The sequence below is a fragment of the Cyclopterus lumpus genome, chromosome 4 (assembly GCF_009769545.1).
Source record: "Cyclopterus lumpus isolate fCycLum1 chromosome 4, fCycLum1.pri, whole genome shotgun sequence".
NCBI classification, from domain to species: domain Eukaryota; kingdom Metazoa; phylum Chordata; class Actinopteri; order Perciformes; family Cyclopteridae; genus Cyclopterus; species Cyclopterus lumpus.
In genome coordinates, this window is record NC_046969.1 from 27,578,872 (window position 1) to 27,598,897 (window position 20,026).

Here is a 20,026-nt window from a genome sequence, read left to right on the forward strand (position 1 = left end):
CCAGGCTGCCTGAGGGTCTAGTGGGTCCTTCAATGATTCACTCCATCAAAGTAAATGATTCTCCCTGCCAGGCTCTCATGGACAGCGGTTCCAACGTGACCATAATATTTGAGAGCTGGTATAACGAACACTTGCAGGATGTCCCTATACAGCCCGTTTCTTGCTTAGGTCTTTGGGGGTTGTCTGACACTGATTATCCTTACAAAGGTTATGTAGTGGTAGAGATGGAGTTTCCAGAAAAATTGACAGGGGTGCAAGGACCCATAGTTGTATTAGCTTTGATCTGTCCTGAGCCCAAGCACTACAACCAGAGCCCTGTGATTGTAGGCACCAACGCATCTCTGTTTCACCGACTGTGGGAACTGATGGAAGAAAGTGGCGATAAAAACATTGTTAATTCCATGCAAATCCAACCATTGTATGCCCCGTTCAAACTCAGCTTAGTCAGTCAGTGGCCATAGATCATGTTGTTGGACAAGTGAAATAGCAAGGACCTGGTCCACTCTCCATAGCCCAAGGTTAAAAGTGTTATGCACCCACTTCACAGTCACTCCCCGCTGGCGTGCTAGTTCAGCCAGGAGTGCTTCCGAATGCTGACATAGACACTAACCGTTTCACAGTGCTCATTCATAATGAGTCGAAAAAGAAAACCTCTATACCTATTGGAACTGTTATTGCAGAGATGTGTGCTGTGGATACCGTTACGCCAGTCCAAACCTCTAAATTACCCGCAGATTCGATAGATCTAGATCTATTTGATTTTGTCGATTCTCCTATCCCGAGGATTGGAAGACTCGAATCCGCCAGAAGCTAGCTGGCAAGCGGAATGTTTTCTCCCTACAAGAGTGGGATGTGGGTTTGGCCATGGGGGTGGAGCACCCCATACACCTGCATGACCACAGACCATTTCAGGAAAGGTCCCGCCGATTGGCACCCGCGGATATCGACGATGTGCGACGACACATACAGCAGTTGCTGGCCGCTGGCATTATCAAAGAGTCCCGTAGTCCCTACGCCTCACCGATTGTGGTAGTTCGTAAGAAGAACGGAAGTATCCAAATCTGTATTGATTACAGAACCCTCAACCGACGCACAATACCGGACCAGTACACGATGCCCCGCATCGACGATGCCTTGGACTGTCTATCAGGAAGCAAGTGGTTCTCAGTATTGGACCTGAGGAGTGGTTACTATCAGATACCTATGAAAGAGGAGGATAAAGAGAAGACAGCCTTCATTTGTCCCCTCGGATTCTATCAATTTGAGCGCATGCCGCAAGGAATAACCGGAGCGCCTGCAACTTTTCAGCGGTTGATGGAAAAAGTCGTTGGGGACATGCATCTCCTCCAAGTACTTGTATACTTGGACGATATTATCGTTTTTGGAAAAACGCTGGAGGAGCATGAGCAGCGTCTTCTGAAAGTTCGGATTAGGCTAGAAGAAGTTGGTTTGAAGGTTTCGATTGACAAATGCCAATTTTGTCAGACTGAAGTAAAGTATGTGGGTCACATTGTTTCCGAGGCTGGGATTGCCACCGACCCTAAGAAAGTGGATGTGGTGAAAAACTGGAAGGAGCCCACCAATCTGAAATCACTGAAGTCATTCCTCGGATTTTGCGGATATTATCGCCGGTTTATTGCAAACTACTCTGCTATTGTCCGTCTCCTCACAGAGCTCACAAAAGGATATCCGCCCACTTGGCATGAGAAGAGAGATCCAACCAAGACCTACTTCAATGAGTCAGAGCCATTTGGAGAGCGTTGGAACCAGGTTTGTCGAGATGCTGTCAAGAAGATCATTGAGTGTCTAATTCATGCCCCTGTGTTAACACATTAACATATGTGCTTACCTCAGCCAAGCTCAATGCCACTGGACATCGCTGGCTGGCCGTCCTGTCCACTTACGAGTTTTCGACCGAATATCGTCCTGGGCGTCACAACATTGATGCTGACCTGTTGTCCCGGCAGTACGCCACCACCGAAGCTAACGACTGGACAAGCATCCTGCAGTCAGGCATCAACGCTGTCTGCAAGCATGCTCGTATCCGTATAGCCCTCGGCGCTGCCCCGGTCAGACTAGTTGAGCAACTAGGAGCTCCCGCCGTAGCTGTACCAGAAGCTTATGCATTGCCTGTGAACTTAAGCCTAAGCACCCTTGACCAGCTGAGTCCGAAAGACATTGAGACAGCCCAAGACATGGACCCCGTGATTGGACCTGTGAAAAAAGCCTTTGAAACTAATAAGGTACTGACTCATGCTAAAAGCAACCCTCCTAATACTGCCCTGCTCATTCGTGAAGGCAGTAAACTTGAGTTACAAGAGGGAATACTCTTCAGAGTAACAAAGAAAACTGTCTGGAAGAAAGATTAGGCAGCTCGTCTTGCCCGAGAAATACCGGACTGTGGTATTAAGGTCCCTGCATTACGAGTGTGGACACATGGGAGTGGACCGAACCACCGAACTGATTAGAGACCAATTCTATTGGCCCCGCATGACAACTGAGGTTGAACAGTACATCCCAACCTGTGGAAGATGTATCTCCAGAAAGACTCCAGAAAGACTCTCCCTCATCGTGCCTCATTAGTTGACTGAGATAACTAGTCAAGGCCCCTTGGATCTAGTCTGTATTGACTTCCTGCAGATAGAGCCCGATTCCAAAGGGGTTGCTACTGGTTAGTGGTAACGGACCACTACACACGTTATGCCCAGGCGTTTCCTACTAAGGATCAAAAAGCTCTCACTGTAGCCAAAGTACTCTGGGAGAAATTCTTTGTGCATTACGGTCTACCTGCAAGGATACACTCTGATCAGGCCAGAGATTTTGAGAGTCGGCTGATCAAGGAGTTTCTTACTATGCTAGGGATCCGTAAATCACGCACGACACCCTATCATCCACAAGGGGATCCCCAACCGGAAAGATTCAATCGCGCTCTTCTGGCGATGCTTGGCACCATGGACCCTGCACAGAAACAATACTGGAGCCAGCACAGTCAATTAGTACATGCGTACAACTGTACTAAAAATGATGCTACTGGATACTCTCCCTATTGCCTGATGTTCGGACGGGAAGCCAGATTACCCATTGACATTTGTTTTGGTACATCACCTGATGGAGGGAGTGAGTCCTCTCAGCAGTATGTTGCCATGGCTGACCACTAGGTACCCATGGGGCTGCCTTTGTGATCTACAGGTAAAGACCAGTTGTTGTTGTTGCTATACATTGTGATTGTTATATTGATACACAATGTGACACGGTTGCTAATGCTAATCGCTAATCGCGATTAGCCTGCGATGTTTAGCTCTTCATGTAAACTAGCCAGGAATCCACATATGGACTTTAAGTGACTTATGTGATGCAGGAGACGCTCGCTTGTGTCGGAGAGAGACGACCGGGAAGCTCTCGTGGATCACGACGGAGAGCTGTTTCCCGTGTCTGCTGCCCAGACTGTCGCTGCTGTTTCAGCGAGTTCCTTTATGTTCTACCGGACACCATCCACCCGCTTTTCTTCACCTTCCCCTCTGAACACTCCCTGGTCGTGAGTACCTAACGCACTCTGCCCGTGCCTTTTTTGTTTGATGCTTGTGTGGACAAGTGAAGCAGCCACTGCTGTTTTAGGCATCCACGATCCCCAGCAACGACTCAGGCCTGCAACAGGGGTTTTGTTAGTGTGTGTGCCAGTGTGGGTGTGTGAGGGTGGGTTTGCTCTACGTATTCATATATATATTTGTTCACCTATGGCTGCTGCTAATCTGATTATTATATTCATTCTGAGTTCAGTTATTGTGTAGGGATCGTTTTTTGGAATACTTGTTAATAAATATATTGCCAGTAACAGCGTCATCACTTTCAAAACTATACCCAGGACCCATAGTACTAAGTTATATCATTTATATCATCTTGCATAGCTACATGGGACGGGTGTTACAATAACGTACTACAGGGTGATAATAATATTACATGTCATTTAGCTGACGCTTTTATCCAAGCGACTTACAATAAGTGCATTAAACCATGAGTCCAAACTCAGAACAAGTATCAAGCAAGTACAATTTCTTCAATAACGTTAAACTACAAAGTGCTATCAGTAAGAGACATTTAAGTGCTACTAAAGTGTTAAACTACAAAGTGCTATCAGTAAGAGACATTTAAGTGTTACTACAGTGTTAAACTACAAAGTGCTATCAGTAAGAGACATTTAAGTGTTACTACAGTGTTAAACTACAAAGTACTATCAGTAAGAGACATTTAAGTGCTACTAAAGTGTTAAACTACAAAGTGCTATCAGTAAGAGACATTTAAGTGTTACTACAGTGTTAAACTACAAAGTGCTATCAGTAAGAGACATTTAAGTGCTACTAAAGTGTTAAACTACAAAGTGCTATCAGTAAGAGACATTTAAGTGTTACTAAAGTGTTAAACTACAAAGTGCTATCAGTAAGAGACATTTAAGTGCTACTAAAGTGTTAAACTACAAAGTGCTATCAGTAAGAGACATTTAAGTGTTACTACAGTGTTAAACTACAAAGTGCTATCAGTAAGAGACATTTAAGTGTTGCTAAAGTGTTAAACTACAAAGTACTATCAGTAAGAGCCATTTAAGTGCCGCTAAAGCATTAAACTACAAAGTAATATCAGTAAGAGACATTTAAGTGCCGCTAAAGCGTTAAACTACAAAGTGCTATCAGTAAGAGACATTTAAGTGCTACTAAAGTGCTACCATAATAATAACGTACTAGCAGGCTGCAGGGTGATAATAATATAATAATAATAATAATAATGACATACTAGCAGGCTGCAGGGTGAAGGCTGGCGAAAAGCTGTGAGTCGCTCCAGCGTACGGACCAGCGGAGATGATCCCTGGAGCTGCAGACAAGAAACATCTGAACCAGACCCACCTTGACAAGGGGTGTATGTATAGGTGTGTGTGTGTGTGTGTGTGTGTGTGTGTGTGTATATATATATATATATATACGTATATATATATATATATATATATATATATGTATATATATATATATATACACGTATATATATATATATATATATATATATATATATATATATATATATATATATATATATATATATATATATATATATATATATATATATATATATATATATATATATATATATATATATATATATATATATATATATATATATGTGTGTGTTGGGGGGGAGAGTCTCACTGAAGGCAGTGGCCATGGCCGGGTGCTCCATGGTGGGCTGGCTGTCCCCGGTGGGGAGGTCTGGCCTGGTGAAGTCGCGGCTCTTCTCGTTGTTGTACTTGACGTTGAGGCTGGTGAGTTTGGAGAAGCTGATCCTCAGCGTGCAGCAGCCGTTGTAGATGTTCTGTCCGTCCAGAGACTGAAAGACAGCAGACACTCAGCTCCGTGAACTGTGAACGAATTACAGAAGAGAGCGGTGGGACGCGGCGCTCACCAGTTTAGCTGACTGGGCGGCCGCTCCGTCGGCATACTGCAGCAGAGCTTGGAACTGGCTGTTCTTGGTGAAGACAATGATCCGCAGCACCGTGCCAAACTTTGAGAAGATCTGAGGACCAGACGGGAAACCGTGTATTCAGAGGAGGTGGTTTAAAGTTCATGATGGTTTAAGTTCCTTGTGTTGTTGTTGTGTTTACCTGGCAGAGCGCGTCCAGGGTGACGGGGTAGACCAGGTTCTCCACCACGACTCTCAGCACGGCACTCGGAGCCGACATAGCTGGGTCCACATGAGACGTAGTGAGGGCACGAAGAGCTGCCTGGGCCCTCTGAGATAGGAACACATGCTAATAGGTGCCAATAGATGCTAACATATGCCAACAGATGCTAACAGATGCTAACACATGCTGACAGATGCTAACACATGCTAATTGATGCTAACACAAGCCAATAGATGCTAACAGATGCTAACACATGCTGAAAGATGCTAACATATGCCAATTGATGCTAACACAAGCCAATAGATGCTAACAGATGCTAAAACATGCCGACAGATGCTAACATATGCCAATTGATGCTGACCAATGCCAAATGATGCTAACGGATGCCAATTGATGCTAACAGGCGCCAATTGATGCTAACAGACACCAACAGTATAGAGTGTACCTCCTGATTGGGGGAGCTGTCCGTCTTGAGCTCCTTGTGGTTGGAGAACTGGACGTAGACCAGATGGTTCCTGATGATGGGCATCACTGTGGAGTAATAACCCACCATGTTCTGAGCCGCTTCCTCTGAGTTCATCTCCAAGAAGGCCTGAAGGGGACACAGGACAGTTTAGTAGGGACAGATCAATAAGGAACATATGGGTATTTAGACGGCTGCCCAAAAGGGGGACGCGCGAGTAGGGGACGAGTAGTGCAACCGACGGTTCCCTACAGGGAACGGTTCCCGGTTCCCTACAGGGAACGGTTCCCTACAGGGAACGGTTCCCTACAGGGAACGGTTCCCTACAGGGAACGGCTCTGTGAGGGGGATGGGCAAGTAGAAAACCAACTGTAAAGTCCTGCACCTGGTTCTTGGCTTTGAGCATCAGCAGGTTGGTGATGTCTCCGAACGGCAGGCCGAGGCTGATCACCTCGGCCTCGCTGATGTCGTTGGGGAGCTTGCGGATGTGGATGACCCTGGACGGCACCCCGGGACCTCGTATGTCTCCTTTGAACTTCTTACTGTCGTTTCCATTGGCTGCAGAGGACAGGAAGCAACGACAAGCTCATCAAGAGGTTCTTTGATCCAAACCATCACTGCTCCTGTCAGTTGTTATCTTATCACCAGTCATTAAATACATTGACAGTTCACAGATAATAACCCTGATATCATATCTGACCTGTGGCGCTCATGATATATGGGCCGGTGGAGACGCTGGGGAATAGCTCTTCAGATCCTCTCTGAAACAGCAGAAGACGTGTCAGCAGAGAAGAAACTAAAGGACAGTTTGTCCTCAGAGAGACATCAATGCTGCTGGGATCAGTGTCTTTGATGAGTCCTATGAAGACAAAGTAAAGCAGGAAACAGGGGGGGGGGGGGGGATTAATGAGAAGCTGCTGATTCACTCTGAGCCCGGCAGCTTGACGTCACAGAGCTTCATGCACCATTATAAATATTAATCAAAGGCCTTTCTTGGTCAAATAACCCTAACCCTGACAAAACTGAACTACTTTTCCTTCCAGGGAAAGGCTCTCCCACCCACGACCTGACTACAAGGAACCTCGGTGTGACACTCAACTCTCCCTGACTGCCAACATTACTGAGAGAACATGTTCCTGTAGGTCCATGCTACACAACATCCTGTGGATCTACGCTACACAACATCATGTAGGTCCATGCTACACAACATCCTGTAGGTCCATGCTACACAACATCCTCTGGATCTACGCTACACAACATCCTGTAGGTCCATGCTACACAACATCATGTAGGTCCACGCTACACAACATCCTGTAGGTCCATGCTACACAACATCCTGTAGGTCCATGCTACACAACATCCTGTAGGTCCATGCTACACAACATCCTGTGGATCTACGCTACACAACATCATGTAGGTCCACGCTACACAACATCCTGTAGGTCCATGCTACACAACATCCTGTAGGTCCACGCTACACAACATCCTGTAGGTCCATGCTACACAACATCCTGTAGGTCCATGATGCACAACATCCTGTAGGTCCATGCTACACAACATCCTGTAGGTCCATGATACACAACATCCTGTAGGTCCATGCTACACAACATCCTGTGGATCTACGCTACACAACATCCTGTAGGTCCATGCTACACAACATCATGTAGGTCCACGCTACACAACATCCTGTAGGTCCATGCTACACAACATCCTGTGGATCTACGCTACACAACACCCTGTAGGTCCATGCTACACAACATCATGTAGGTCCACGCTACACAACATCCTGTAGGTCCATGCTACACAACATCCTGTGGATCTACGCTACACAACATCATGTAGGTCCACGCTACACAACATCCTGTAGGTCCATGCTACACAACATCCTGTAGGTCCATGCTACACAACATCCTGTGGATCTACGCTACACAACATCATGTAGGTCCATGCTACACAACATCCTGTAGGTCCATGCTACACAACATCCTGTGGATCTACGCTACACAACATCATGTAGGTCCACGCTACACAACATCATGTAGGTCCACGCTACACAACATCCTGTAGGTCCATGCTACACAACATCCTGTAGGTCCATGCTACACAACATCCTGTGGATCTACGCTACACAACATCATGTAGGTCCACGCTACACAACATCCTGTAGGTCCACGCTACACAACATCCTGTAGGTCCACGCTACACAACATCCTGTGGATCTACGCTACACAACATCCTGTAGGTCCATGCTACACAACATCCTGTGGATCTACGCTACACAACATCCTGTAGGTCCATGCTACACAACATCCTGTAGGTCCACGCTACACAACATCCTCTGGATCTACGCTACACAACATCCTGTAGGTCCATGCTACACAACATCCTGTGGATCTACGCTACACAACATCCTGTAGGTCCATGCTACACAACATCCTGTAGGTCCACGCTACACAACATCCTCTGGATCTACGCTACACAACATCCTGTAGGTCCATGCTACACAACATCCTGTAGGTCCATGCTACACAACATCCTCTGGATCTACGCTACACAACATCCTGTAGGTCCATGCTACACAACATCATGTAGGTCCACGCTACACAACATCCTGTAGGTCCATGCTACACAACATCATGTAGGTCCATGCTACACAACATCCTGTGGATCTACGCTACACAACATCATGTAGGTCCACGCTACACAACATCCTGTAGGTCCATGCTACACAACATCCTGTAGGTCCACGCTACACAACATCCTGTAGGTCCACGCTACACAACATCCTGTAGGTCCACGCTACACAACATCCTGTAGGTCCATGCTACACAACATCCTGTAGGTCCACGCTACACAACATCCTGTAGGTCCACGCTACACAACATCCTGTAGGTCCATGATGCACAACATCCTGTAGGTCCATGCTACACAACATCCTGTAGGTCCATGCTACACAACATCCTGTGGATCTACGCTACACAACATCCTGTAGGTCCATGCTACACAACATCATGTAGGTCCACGCTACACAACATCCTGTAGGTCCATGCTACACAACATCCTGTGGATCTACGCTACACAACACCCTGTAGGTCCATGCTACACAACATCATGTAGGTCCACGCTACACAACATCCTGTAGGTCCATGCTACACAACATCCTGTGGATCTACGCTACACAACATCATGTAGGTCCACGCTACACAACATCCTGTAGGTCCATGCTACACAACATCCTGTAGGTCCATGCTACACAACATCCTGTGGATCTACGCTACACAACATCATGTAGGTCCATGCTACACAACATCCTGTAGGTCCACGCTACACAACATCATGTAGGTCCACGCTACACAACATCCTGTAGGTCCACGCTACACAACATCCTGTAGGTCCACGCTACACAACATCCTGTAGGTCCACGCTACACAACATCATGTAGGTCCATGATGCACAACATCCTGTAGGTCCATGCTACACAACATCCTGTAGGTCCATGCTACACAACATCCTGTAGGTCCATGATACACAACATCCTGTAGGTCCATGCTACACAACATCCTGTAGGTCCATGCTACACAACATCCTGTAGGTCCATGCTACACAACATCATGTAGGTCCATGATGCACAACATCCTGTAGGTCCATGATGCACAACATCCTGTAGGTCCATGATGCACAACATCCTGTAGGTCCATGCTACACAACATCCTGTAGGTCCATGCTACACAACATCCTGTGGATCTACGCTACACAACATCCTGTGGATCTACGCTACACAACATCCTGTAGGTCCATGCTACACAACATCCTGTAGGTCCACGCTACACAACATCCTGTAGGTCCACGCTACACAACATCCTGTAGGTCCATGCTACACAACATCCTGTGGATCTACGCTACACAACATCCTGTAGGTCCATGCTACACAACATCCTGTAGGTCCACGCTACACAACATCCTGTAGGTCCACACTGGACAACATCCACAGGTTCTGATCATCTCACGTCTAGACTACTGTAACTCCTCCTTCAGGTCTACCTGCTAAGGCCATCCGATCCCTGCAGCTCATCCAGAATGCAGCTGCTCGACTGGTCTTTAACCTAAATTCACCCACACTACTCCGCTCCCGTCACTGGTTACCGGTGGCCGCAGCATCCGCTTCAAAACATTGGTGCTTCGTAGTCTACATCGAGGACATGGTCTAACCCAGTGGTTCCCAAAGTGGGGGTCGCGACCCCTAGGGGGGCGCGGTGGTACTACAGGGGGGTCGCGGCTTCATCACCAACCCACACACACAGACACCGGTAAAACAATATAAAATAACCGACGTGACATGCACTGTGTTCCAACCACGCCACCAGAGCGGCTCATGTCACAGACCGACTGTGGCAAAACCAGCGAGAGCGAGAGAGCGAGAGAGCGAGAGAGAGCGAGCGCGCGCCCGAACGAGAGATTTTATACAGTTCATGCATTATAATGCAATTCATTAAAAACCAAGAAAAATTTGGGGTCGGGTTGCGGGGGGGGGGGGGGGGGGGGGGGGGGGGGGGGGGGGGGGGGGGTCGTCCAATATTCCTATATCATCAAAGGGGGTCTTGACAGAAAAAGTTTGGGAACCACTGGTCTAACCTCACACCCCAGCCCGTTCACTCTGCTCGGCTTCTACTAATCAGCTTGTAGCTCCTTCACTTCGAGCTAAACACTCAAAGTCACGACTGTTTGCTGTCCTGGCTCCTCATTGGTGGAACGAGCTCCCCATTGACATCAGGAAGTCTCTACATCTTTCAATGACCGATCTTTTCCAACTATACCTTGAATAAAAATAAAAAAAACAGATTAGCACTTCAGTGGCACTTTATAGTTTGGGCTTTCTTGAGCAAATTGTACTTTCTTGATTCTTGTTGTTCAGTTTGTACTCATGGTTGAATGCACTTATTGTAAGTCTCTTTGGATAAAAGCGTCATCTAAATGAACTGTAATGTAAGGAAGCAGAAACACTAAATGATCATTTCTGTGATATTTAGACGAACCAATCGTCAGCTTTCCGTTCCTGAGCAGAACAAAAGCAGCTCAGCTCTTCTTACAGATACTCTCATGAATAAAAGAGCAGAAACCCGAGTCCTGGTCTCCGCTGGACCTGGATCTGCTGTCTGACAGCTGCTTATTCGTCTGTCTCTCAGAGGACAGACAGTCCTTCTCCATCTGCTGCTCTCTACCCAAACTCTCCTATAACAAATTCAACGTTAAATAACTGGCTCACTAACGGCAAAGCCTTCATCATCATCGTCTTAACCAAGTACCCTGTGATGAACACGTCTCTTCTCCATCTCAGTATGTCCAAGTTACCTTTGACCTCCAAAACCTCATCAGTTCTCTCAGACAATTTGCTCCAGATGTTCCTGAGATGTGGATCCATAAAAACCCTCAACTGTCCCTTTAAAAAGGACCCAGTCTGTGTTTCAGGTGACTCGCCTGAGGAAACGGGACACTGGTGATCGTCATGCCATCTCCCTTCCATCACTTCCTGTTCTTCATGTGGTTTTGTCCTAAAACCACTGGCTCACATTCCTCTGATTGGTAGACATATCAATCAGAGGAACGTGAGCAAAGGCTGCTGGGAGCCTCGCCGATCTTTCTGAACAGTGAACACCAGCAGCTAGACAATAGACTGCAGCCTCCTTCCACCATCGAACTCTACACATAAGTCGCAGTTTGAGTTAATTCATTCTGAACAGAAGGTCGCAAAAAGTCAGAGACAGAGGGGCGGAGGAGACGGCGTAGAGATAGAGAAGACACCGTAGAGATAAAGAAGACACCGTAGAGATAAAGAAGACACCGTAGTGATAAAGAAGACACCGTAGAGATAAAGAAGACACCGTAGAGATAAAGAAGACGCCGTAGTGATAGAAAAGACGCCGTAGAGATAAAGAAGACACCGTAGTGATAAAGAAGACACCGTAGTGATAAAGAAGACCCCGTAGAGATAAAGAAGACACACGTAGAGATAAAGAAGACACCGTAGAGATAAAGAAGACACCGTAGAGATAAAGAAGACGCCGTAGAGATAAAGAAGACACCGTAGAGATAAAGAAGACACCGTAGTGATAAAGAAGACACCGTAGTGATAAAGAAGACCCCGTAGAGATAAAGAAGACACCGTAGAGATAAAGAAGATGGCGTAGAGATAAAGAAGGCGGCGTAGAGATAAAGAAGACGCCGTAGAGATAAAGAAGACACCGTAGAGATAAAGAAGGCGGCGTAGAGATAAAGAAGACGCCGTAGAGATAAAGAAGGCGGCGTAGAGATAAAGAAGACACCGTAGTGATAAAGAAGACGCCGTAGAGATAAAGAAGACACCGTAGAGATAAAGAAGACACCGTAGAGATAAAGAAGACGCCGTAGAGATAAAGAAGGCGGCGTAGAGATAAAGAAGACGCCGTAGAGATAAAGAAGACACCGTAGAGATAAAGAAGACACCGTAGAGATAAAGAAGGCGGCGTAGAGATAAAGAAGACACCGTAGAGATAAAGAAGACACCGTAGAGATAAAGAAGACACCGTAGAGATAAAGAAGACGGCGTAGAGATAAAGAAGACACCGTAGTGATAAAGAAGACACCGTAGAGATAAAGAAGACACCGTAGTGATAAAGAAGACACCGTAGTGATAAAGAAGACACACGTAAAGATAAAGAAGACACCGTAGTGATAAAGAAGACACACGTAAAGATAAAGAAGACACCGTAGAGATAAAGAAGACACCGTAGTGATAAAGAAGACACACGTAAAGATAAAGAAGACACCGTAGAGATAAAGAAGACACACGTAAAGATAAAGAAGACACCGTAGTGATAAAGAAGACACACGTAAAGATAAAGAAGACACCGTAGAGATAAAGAAGACACCGTAGAGATAAAGAAGACACCGTAGAGATAAAGAAGACACACGTAAAGATAAAGAAGACACCGTAGAGATAAAGAAGACACCGTAGAGATAAAGAAGACACCGTAGAGATAAAGAAGACACCGTAGAGATAAAGAAGGCGGCGTAGAGATAAAGAAGACACCGTAGAGATAAAGAAGACGCCGTAGAGATAAAGAAGACGCCGTAGAGATAAAGAAGACACCGTAGAGATAAAGAAGACACCGTTCACCGTAGAGATAAAGAAGACACCGTAGAGATAAAGAAGACACCGTAGTGATAAAGAAGACACACGTAAAGATAAAGAAGACACCGTAGTGATAAAGAAGACACACGTAAAGATAAAGAAGACACCGTAGAGATAAAGAAGACACACGTAAAGATAAAGAAGACACCGTAGTGATAAAGAAGACACACGTAAAGATAAAGAAGACACCGTAGAGATAAAGAAGACACACGTAAAGATAAAGAAGACACCGTAGTGATAAAGAAGACACACGTAAAGATAAAGAAGACACCGTAGAGATAAAGAAGACACACGTAAAGATAAAGAAGACACCGTAGAGATAAAGAAGACACACGTAAAGATAAAGAAGACACCGTAGAGATAAAGAAGACACACGTAAAGATAAAGAAGACACCGTAGAGATAAAGAAGACACACGTAAAGATAAAGAAGACACCGTAGTGATAAAGAAGACACACGTAAAGATAAAGAAGACACCGTAGAGATAAAGAAGACACCGTAGAGATAAAGAAGACACCGTAGAGATAAAGAAGGCGGCGTAGAGATAAAGAAGACACCGTAGAGATAAAGAAGACGCCGTAGAGATAAAGAAGACGCCGTAGAGATAAAGAAGACACCGTTCACCGTAGAGATAAAGAAGACACCGTAGAGATAAAGAAGACACCGTAGAGATAAAGAAGACGCCGTAGAGATAAAGAAGACACCGTTCACCGTAGAGATAAAGAAGACACCGTAGAGATAAAGAAGACACCGTAGAGATAAAGAAGACGCCGTAGAGATAAAGAAGACACCGTTCACCGTAGAGATAAAGAAGACGCCGTAGAGATAAAGAAGACACCGTAGAGATAAAGAAGACGCCGTAGAGATAAAGAAGACGCCGTAGAGATAAAGAAGACACCGTAGAGATAAAGAAGACGCCGTAGAGATAAAGAAGACGCCGTAGAGATAAAGAAGACACCGTAGAGATAAAGAAGACGCCGTAGAGATAAAGAAGACGCCGTAGAGATAAAGAAGACACCGTAGAGATAAAGAAGACACCGTTCACCGTAGAGATAAAGAAGACGCCGTAGAGATAAAGACACCGTAGAGATAAAGAAGACACCGTAGTGATAAAGAAGACGCCGTAGAGATAAAGAAGACGCCGTAGAGATAAAGAAGACACCGTAGTGATAAAGAAGACGCCGTAGAGATAAAGAAGACACCGTAGAGATAAAGAAGACACCGTAGAGATAAAGAAGACGCCGTAGAGATAAAGAAGACGCCGTAGAGATAAAGAAGACACCGTAGAGATAAAGAAGACCCCGTAGAGATAAAGAAGACACACGTAGAGATAAAGAAGACACCGTAGAGATAAAGAAGACACCGTAGAGATAAAGAAGACACACGTAGAGATAAAGAAGGCGGCGTAGAAGACGTCTGAGGATTTTAATCCATTTTTAGAAACAGCTCTGAACACACTCGAATGCAACAGGTCACTACGGACTGTAAAAGGTAGAAGACGTTATGAAGCTAAACACAGCAGCAACAACCCTGACGGGTCTGTCTCTACCTCAGGTACAGGAAGGTCACGCCGAGCACAGGTGAACAAAGTGATCAGCTGATCAGTTTCCTGATGCTCGGCATCTGATCGACTGAGTTAGTGATCCACCAGTCTGATTAGAGCTAAACATTCATATTCATCCATTACTCAGGAAAAAGTCAACGTTTCCATCACAGACAGAGAGGAGCAGCAACAGCAGGAAGAGGAGGAGCAGGAGGAGGAAGAGGAGCAGCAGGAAGAAGAGGAGCAGGAGCAGAAAGAGGAGCAGCAGGAGCAGGAAGAAGAGGAGCAACAGGAGCAAGAGGAGCAACAGGAAGAGGAGGAGCAGGAGCAGCAGGAAGAGGAGCAACAGGAAGAAGAGGAGCAACAGGAGCAAGAGGAGCAACAGGAAGAGGAGGAGCAACAGGAAGAAGAGGAGCAGCAGGAGGAGGAAGAGGAGCAACAGGAAGAAGAGGAGCAACAGGAGCAAGAGGAGCAACAGGAAGAAGAGGAGCAGGAGCCTACCTTAGTACCACCTGTTAAATCTTGGTGGACACTGCTGGGAAGAGAAGACAGCGTGTTAGAAGCAACAGGGAGAAGAAGTCAAAACAACAAGCCAACAAATGTTAAATTAGGCTGAAGCCTGAGCAGACGAAGTGAGGGGCAGAAAAACCCAAAGACAGGACGGGCCAATCAGCTGACTAAAGCATTGCTTTGATGTCAGGAAACAAAAGTCTCCATGACACATCTGATCAACACGTATATCAATACTATTGATCAACACTATTGATCAACACGTATATCAATACTATTGATCAACACTATTGATCAAAACGTATATCAATACTATTGATCAACACGTATATCAATACTATTGATCAACACTATTGATCAACACGTATATCAATACTACTGATCAACACTATTGATCAACACGTATATCAATACTATTGATCAACACTATTGATCAACACGTATATCAATACTACTGATCAACACTATTGATCAACACGTATATCAATACTATTGATCAACACTATTGATCAACACGTATATCAATACTATTGATCAACACTATTGATCAACACGTATATCAATACTACTGATCAACACGTATATCAATACTATTGATCAACACTATTGATCAACACGTATATCAATACTATTGATCAACACTATTGATCAACACGTATATCAATACTATTGATCAACACTATTGATCAACACGTATATCAATACTACTGATCAACACTATTGATCAACACGTATATCAATACTACTGATCAACACTATTGATCAACACGTATATCAATACTACTGATCAACACTACTGATCAACACGTATATCAATACTACTGATCAACACTACTGATCAACACGTATATCAATACTACTGATCAACACTATTGATCAACACTACTGATCAACACTATTGATCAACACTACTGATCAACACTATTGATCAACACGTATATCAATACTCCTGATCAACACGTATATCAATACTACTGATCAACACTACTGATCAACACGTATATCAATACTACTGATCAATACTACTGATCAACACGTATATCAATACTACTGATCAATACTACTGATCAACACGTATATCAATACTATTGATCAACACTACTGATCAACACTATTGATCAACACGTATATCAATACTACTGATCAACACTATTGATCAACACGTATATCAATACTACTGATCAACACTATTGATCAACACGTATATCAATACTACTGATCAACACTATTGATCAACACGTATATCAATACTATTGATCAACACTATTGATCAACACGTATATCAATACTATTGATCAACACGTATATCAATACTACTGATCAACACTACTGATCAACACGTATATCAATACTACTGATCAATACTACTGATCAACACGTATATCAATACTACTGATCAATACTACTGATCAACACGTATATCAATACTACTGATCAATACTACTGATCAACACGTATATCAATACTATTGATCAACACGTATATCAATACTACTGATCAACACTATTGATCAACACGTATATCAATACTACTGATCAACACTATTGATCAACACGTATATCAATACTACTGATCAACACTATTGATCAACACGTATATCAATACTACTGATCAACACTACTGATCAACACTATTGATCAACACTACTGATCAACACTACTGATCAACACTACTGATCAATAGTATTGATCAGTAGTGTTGATCAGTAGTGTTGATCAACACTGTTGATCAACACTACTGATCAACACGTATATCAACACTATTGATCAACACTATTGATCAACACGTATATCAATACTACTGATCAACACGTATATCAACACTATTGATCAACACTATTGATCAACACGTATATCAATACTACTGATCAACACGTATATCAACACTACTGATCAACACGTATATCAACACTACTGATCAACACGTATATCAACACTACTGATCAACACTGTTGATCAATAGTGTTGATTAGTAGTGTTGATCAACACTATTGATCAACACTACTGATCAACACTACTAATCAACACTACTGATCAACACTATTGATCAACACTACTGATCAACACTACTGATCAACACTATTGATCAACACTACTGATCAACACTACTGATCAACACTACTGATCAACACTAATGATCAACACTACTGATCAACACTATTGATCAACACTACTGATCAATAGTATTGATCAGTAGTGTTGATCAGTAGTGTTGATCAACACTGTTGATCAACACTACTGATCAACACGTATATCAACACTATTGATCAACACTATTGATCAACACTACTGATCAACACTATTGATCAACACGTATATCAATACTACTGATCAACACGTATATCAACACTACTGATCAACACTATTGATCAACACGTATATCAACACTACTGATCAACACTACTGATCAACACGTATATCAACACTACTGATCAACACTGTTGATCAATAGTGTTGATCAATAGTGTTGATCAGTAGTGTTGATCAACACTATTGATCAACACTACTGATCAACACTACTGATCAACACTAATGATCAACACTACTGATCAACACTATTGATCAACACTACTGATCAACACTATTGATCAACACTACTGATCAACACTACTAATCAACACTACTGATCAACACTACTAATCAACACTACTAATCAACACTACTGATCAACACTACTAATCAACACTACTGATCAACACTATTGATCAACACTATTGATCAACACTACTAATCAACACTACTGATCAACACTACTAATCAACACTACTAATCAACACTACTGATCAACACTATTGATCAACACTACTGATCAACACTACTGATCAACACTACTGATCAACACTACTGATCAACACTACTGATCAACACTAATGATCAACACTACTGATCAACACTGTTGATCAATAGTGTTGATCAATAGTGTTGATCAGTAGTGTTGATCAACACTATTGATCAACACTACTGATCAACACTACTGATCAACACTACTGATCAACACTAATGATCAACACTATTGATCAACACTACTGATCAACACTAATGATCAACACTACTGATCAACACTATTGATCAACACTATTGATCAACACTATTGATCAACACTATTGATCAACACTACTGATCAACACTACTGATCAACACTATTGATCAACACTATTGATCAACACTACTGATCAACACTATTGATCAACACTACTGATCAACACGTATATCAACACTATTGATCAACACTACTGATCAACACTATTGATCAACACTACTGAACAGGAAGTAGGAAGCTGCAGACCAACAGATCTCATTTTTGCACCAGTTCAATGGAGTTTTATTTGAGTGTTTGAAAACAAACATTTGACAAGAAAGACTTCAAACGTTCCGCCGAACTGTGAATATAAAGTGATCCTTTGATCCTGAACGAGCATCAGAGAACATTAGTTACGCGGTAACAACAACCCGGAAACACTGAGTCGACTCTACAACACAGGAAGCTACATTTCCATTTTAATAAAACTATGTATACATTGAGGCACACCGTTCACTCCAAACACCGACATGTTTCACCATCATCAAAGGACCCGCCGTCTGTACCTGAAGCTCCACTCGTCACAGACGTACACCTGTATGGGCGCATTACGACACAGTGGGCGTGCGGACACCGGAAGTTATGCACGCCGTTTAGATTAATCCCATAATGTAGTTATTAATGAGACCCGAGTGTGTCGGGTTGTTGCTGCGTGCGCGTGCGAGTCGTGCGTGTGCACGAGGCCCCCGCTGGAGACCAGCAATGCTGCGGCGCTAACAGCTAACAGCACAGAAACAACTTTATCGACAGTTCAGAAGTCCACAACACGAACACCAGCGGACTTCCGGGTCACGTCGCCTGACGCCATGTTGACGCTGCTCGCTTTAGCGCGTGAGAGGAAACAGAGAAAAGACACATGAAGGAGAAGCCGCCGCAGAACTCACCCGTCCATCGCACAACGCGGAACTAGAGCAACAGGTCCCATGCAGCGCGCCGTCGGAGACCCCGCGCACACCGCTCCGACTGACAAAATGGCGTCCGGAAGGAGCTCCCTGATTGGCCCGTCAGCAAAACATTGTAGGCGGGCCAGACCGGAACCGCGTGCTGATTGGCTGAGTGGATAAAGCGCTCCGTGGAAATATAAAAGAACAGTTTTATACTTAACTTTAAAGGCCCAATGACGTTTCATCGATCAGAGCTCGTCTCTGACAGAGAGGTGTCACATCGATCAGAGCTCGTCTCTGACAGAGAGGTGTCACATCGATCAGAGCTCGTCTATGACAGAGAGGTGTCACATCGATCAGAGCTCGTCTATGACAGAGAGGTGTCACATCGATCAGAGCTCGTCTCTGACAGAGAGGTGTCACATCGATCAGAGCTCGTCTATGACAGAGAGGTGTCACATCGATCAGAGCTCGTCTCTGACAGAGGTGTCACATCGATCAGAGCTCGTCTCTGACAGAGAGGTGTCACATCGATCAGAGCTCGTCTATGACAGAGGTGTCACATCGATCAGAGCTCGTCTATGACAGAGAGGTGTCACATCGATCAGAGCTCGTCTATGACAGAGAGGTGTCACATCGATCAGAGCTCGTCTATGACAGAGAGGTGTCACATCGATCAGAGCTCGTCTATGACAGAGAGGTGTCACATCGATCAG

General features: G+C 44.3%; 1 protein-coding gene across 10 annotated transcripts in view; it reads right to left on the reverse strand.

Annotated features, from left to right (window-relative positions):
* ptbp1b (polypyrimidine tract binding protein 1b) overlaps positions 1-19,817 on the reverse strand; it is a 29,147-nt gene extending 9,330 nt beyond the window's left edge. The window contains exons 1-9 of one of the 10 annotated variants that reach the window (XM_034530005.1): positions 19,311-19,810; positions 15,340-15,373; positions 6,829-6,889; positions 6,514-6,686; positions 6,111-6,257; positions 5,645-5,773; positions 5,446-5,556; positions 5,193-5,370; positions 4,786-4,863 (exon numbers count right to left, since the gene is read on the reverse strand). In XM_034530005.1, coding sequence (XP_034385896.1) covers positions 4,786-4,863; positions 5,193-5,370; positions 5,446-5,556; positions 5,645-5,773; positions 6,111-6,257; positions 6,514-6,686; positions 6,829-6,889; positions 15,340-15,373; positions 19,311-19,555 — 1,156 coding nt within the window. In that variant the 5' untranslated portion in view covers positions 19,556-19,810. Of the gene's footprint in view, positions 1-4,785; positions 4,864-5,192; positions 5,371-5,445; positions 5,557-5,644; positions 5,774-6,110; positions 6,258-6,513; positions 6,687-6,828; positions 6,988-15,339; positions 15,374-18,932; positions 19,276-19,310 lie in introns of those variants that run through there. The other 9 variants (XM_034530006.1, XM_034530013.1, XM_034530011.1 and 6 more) reach the window with 9 other exon arrangements.
* Positions 19,818-20,026: the final 209 nt, after the last annotated feature.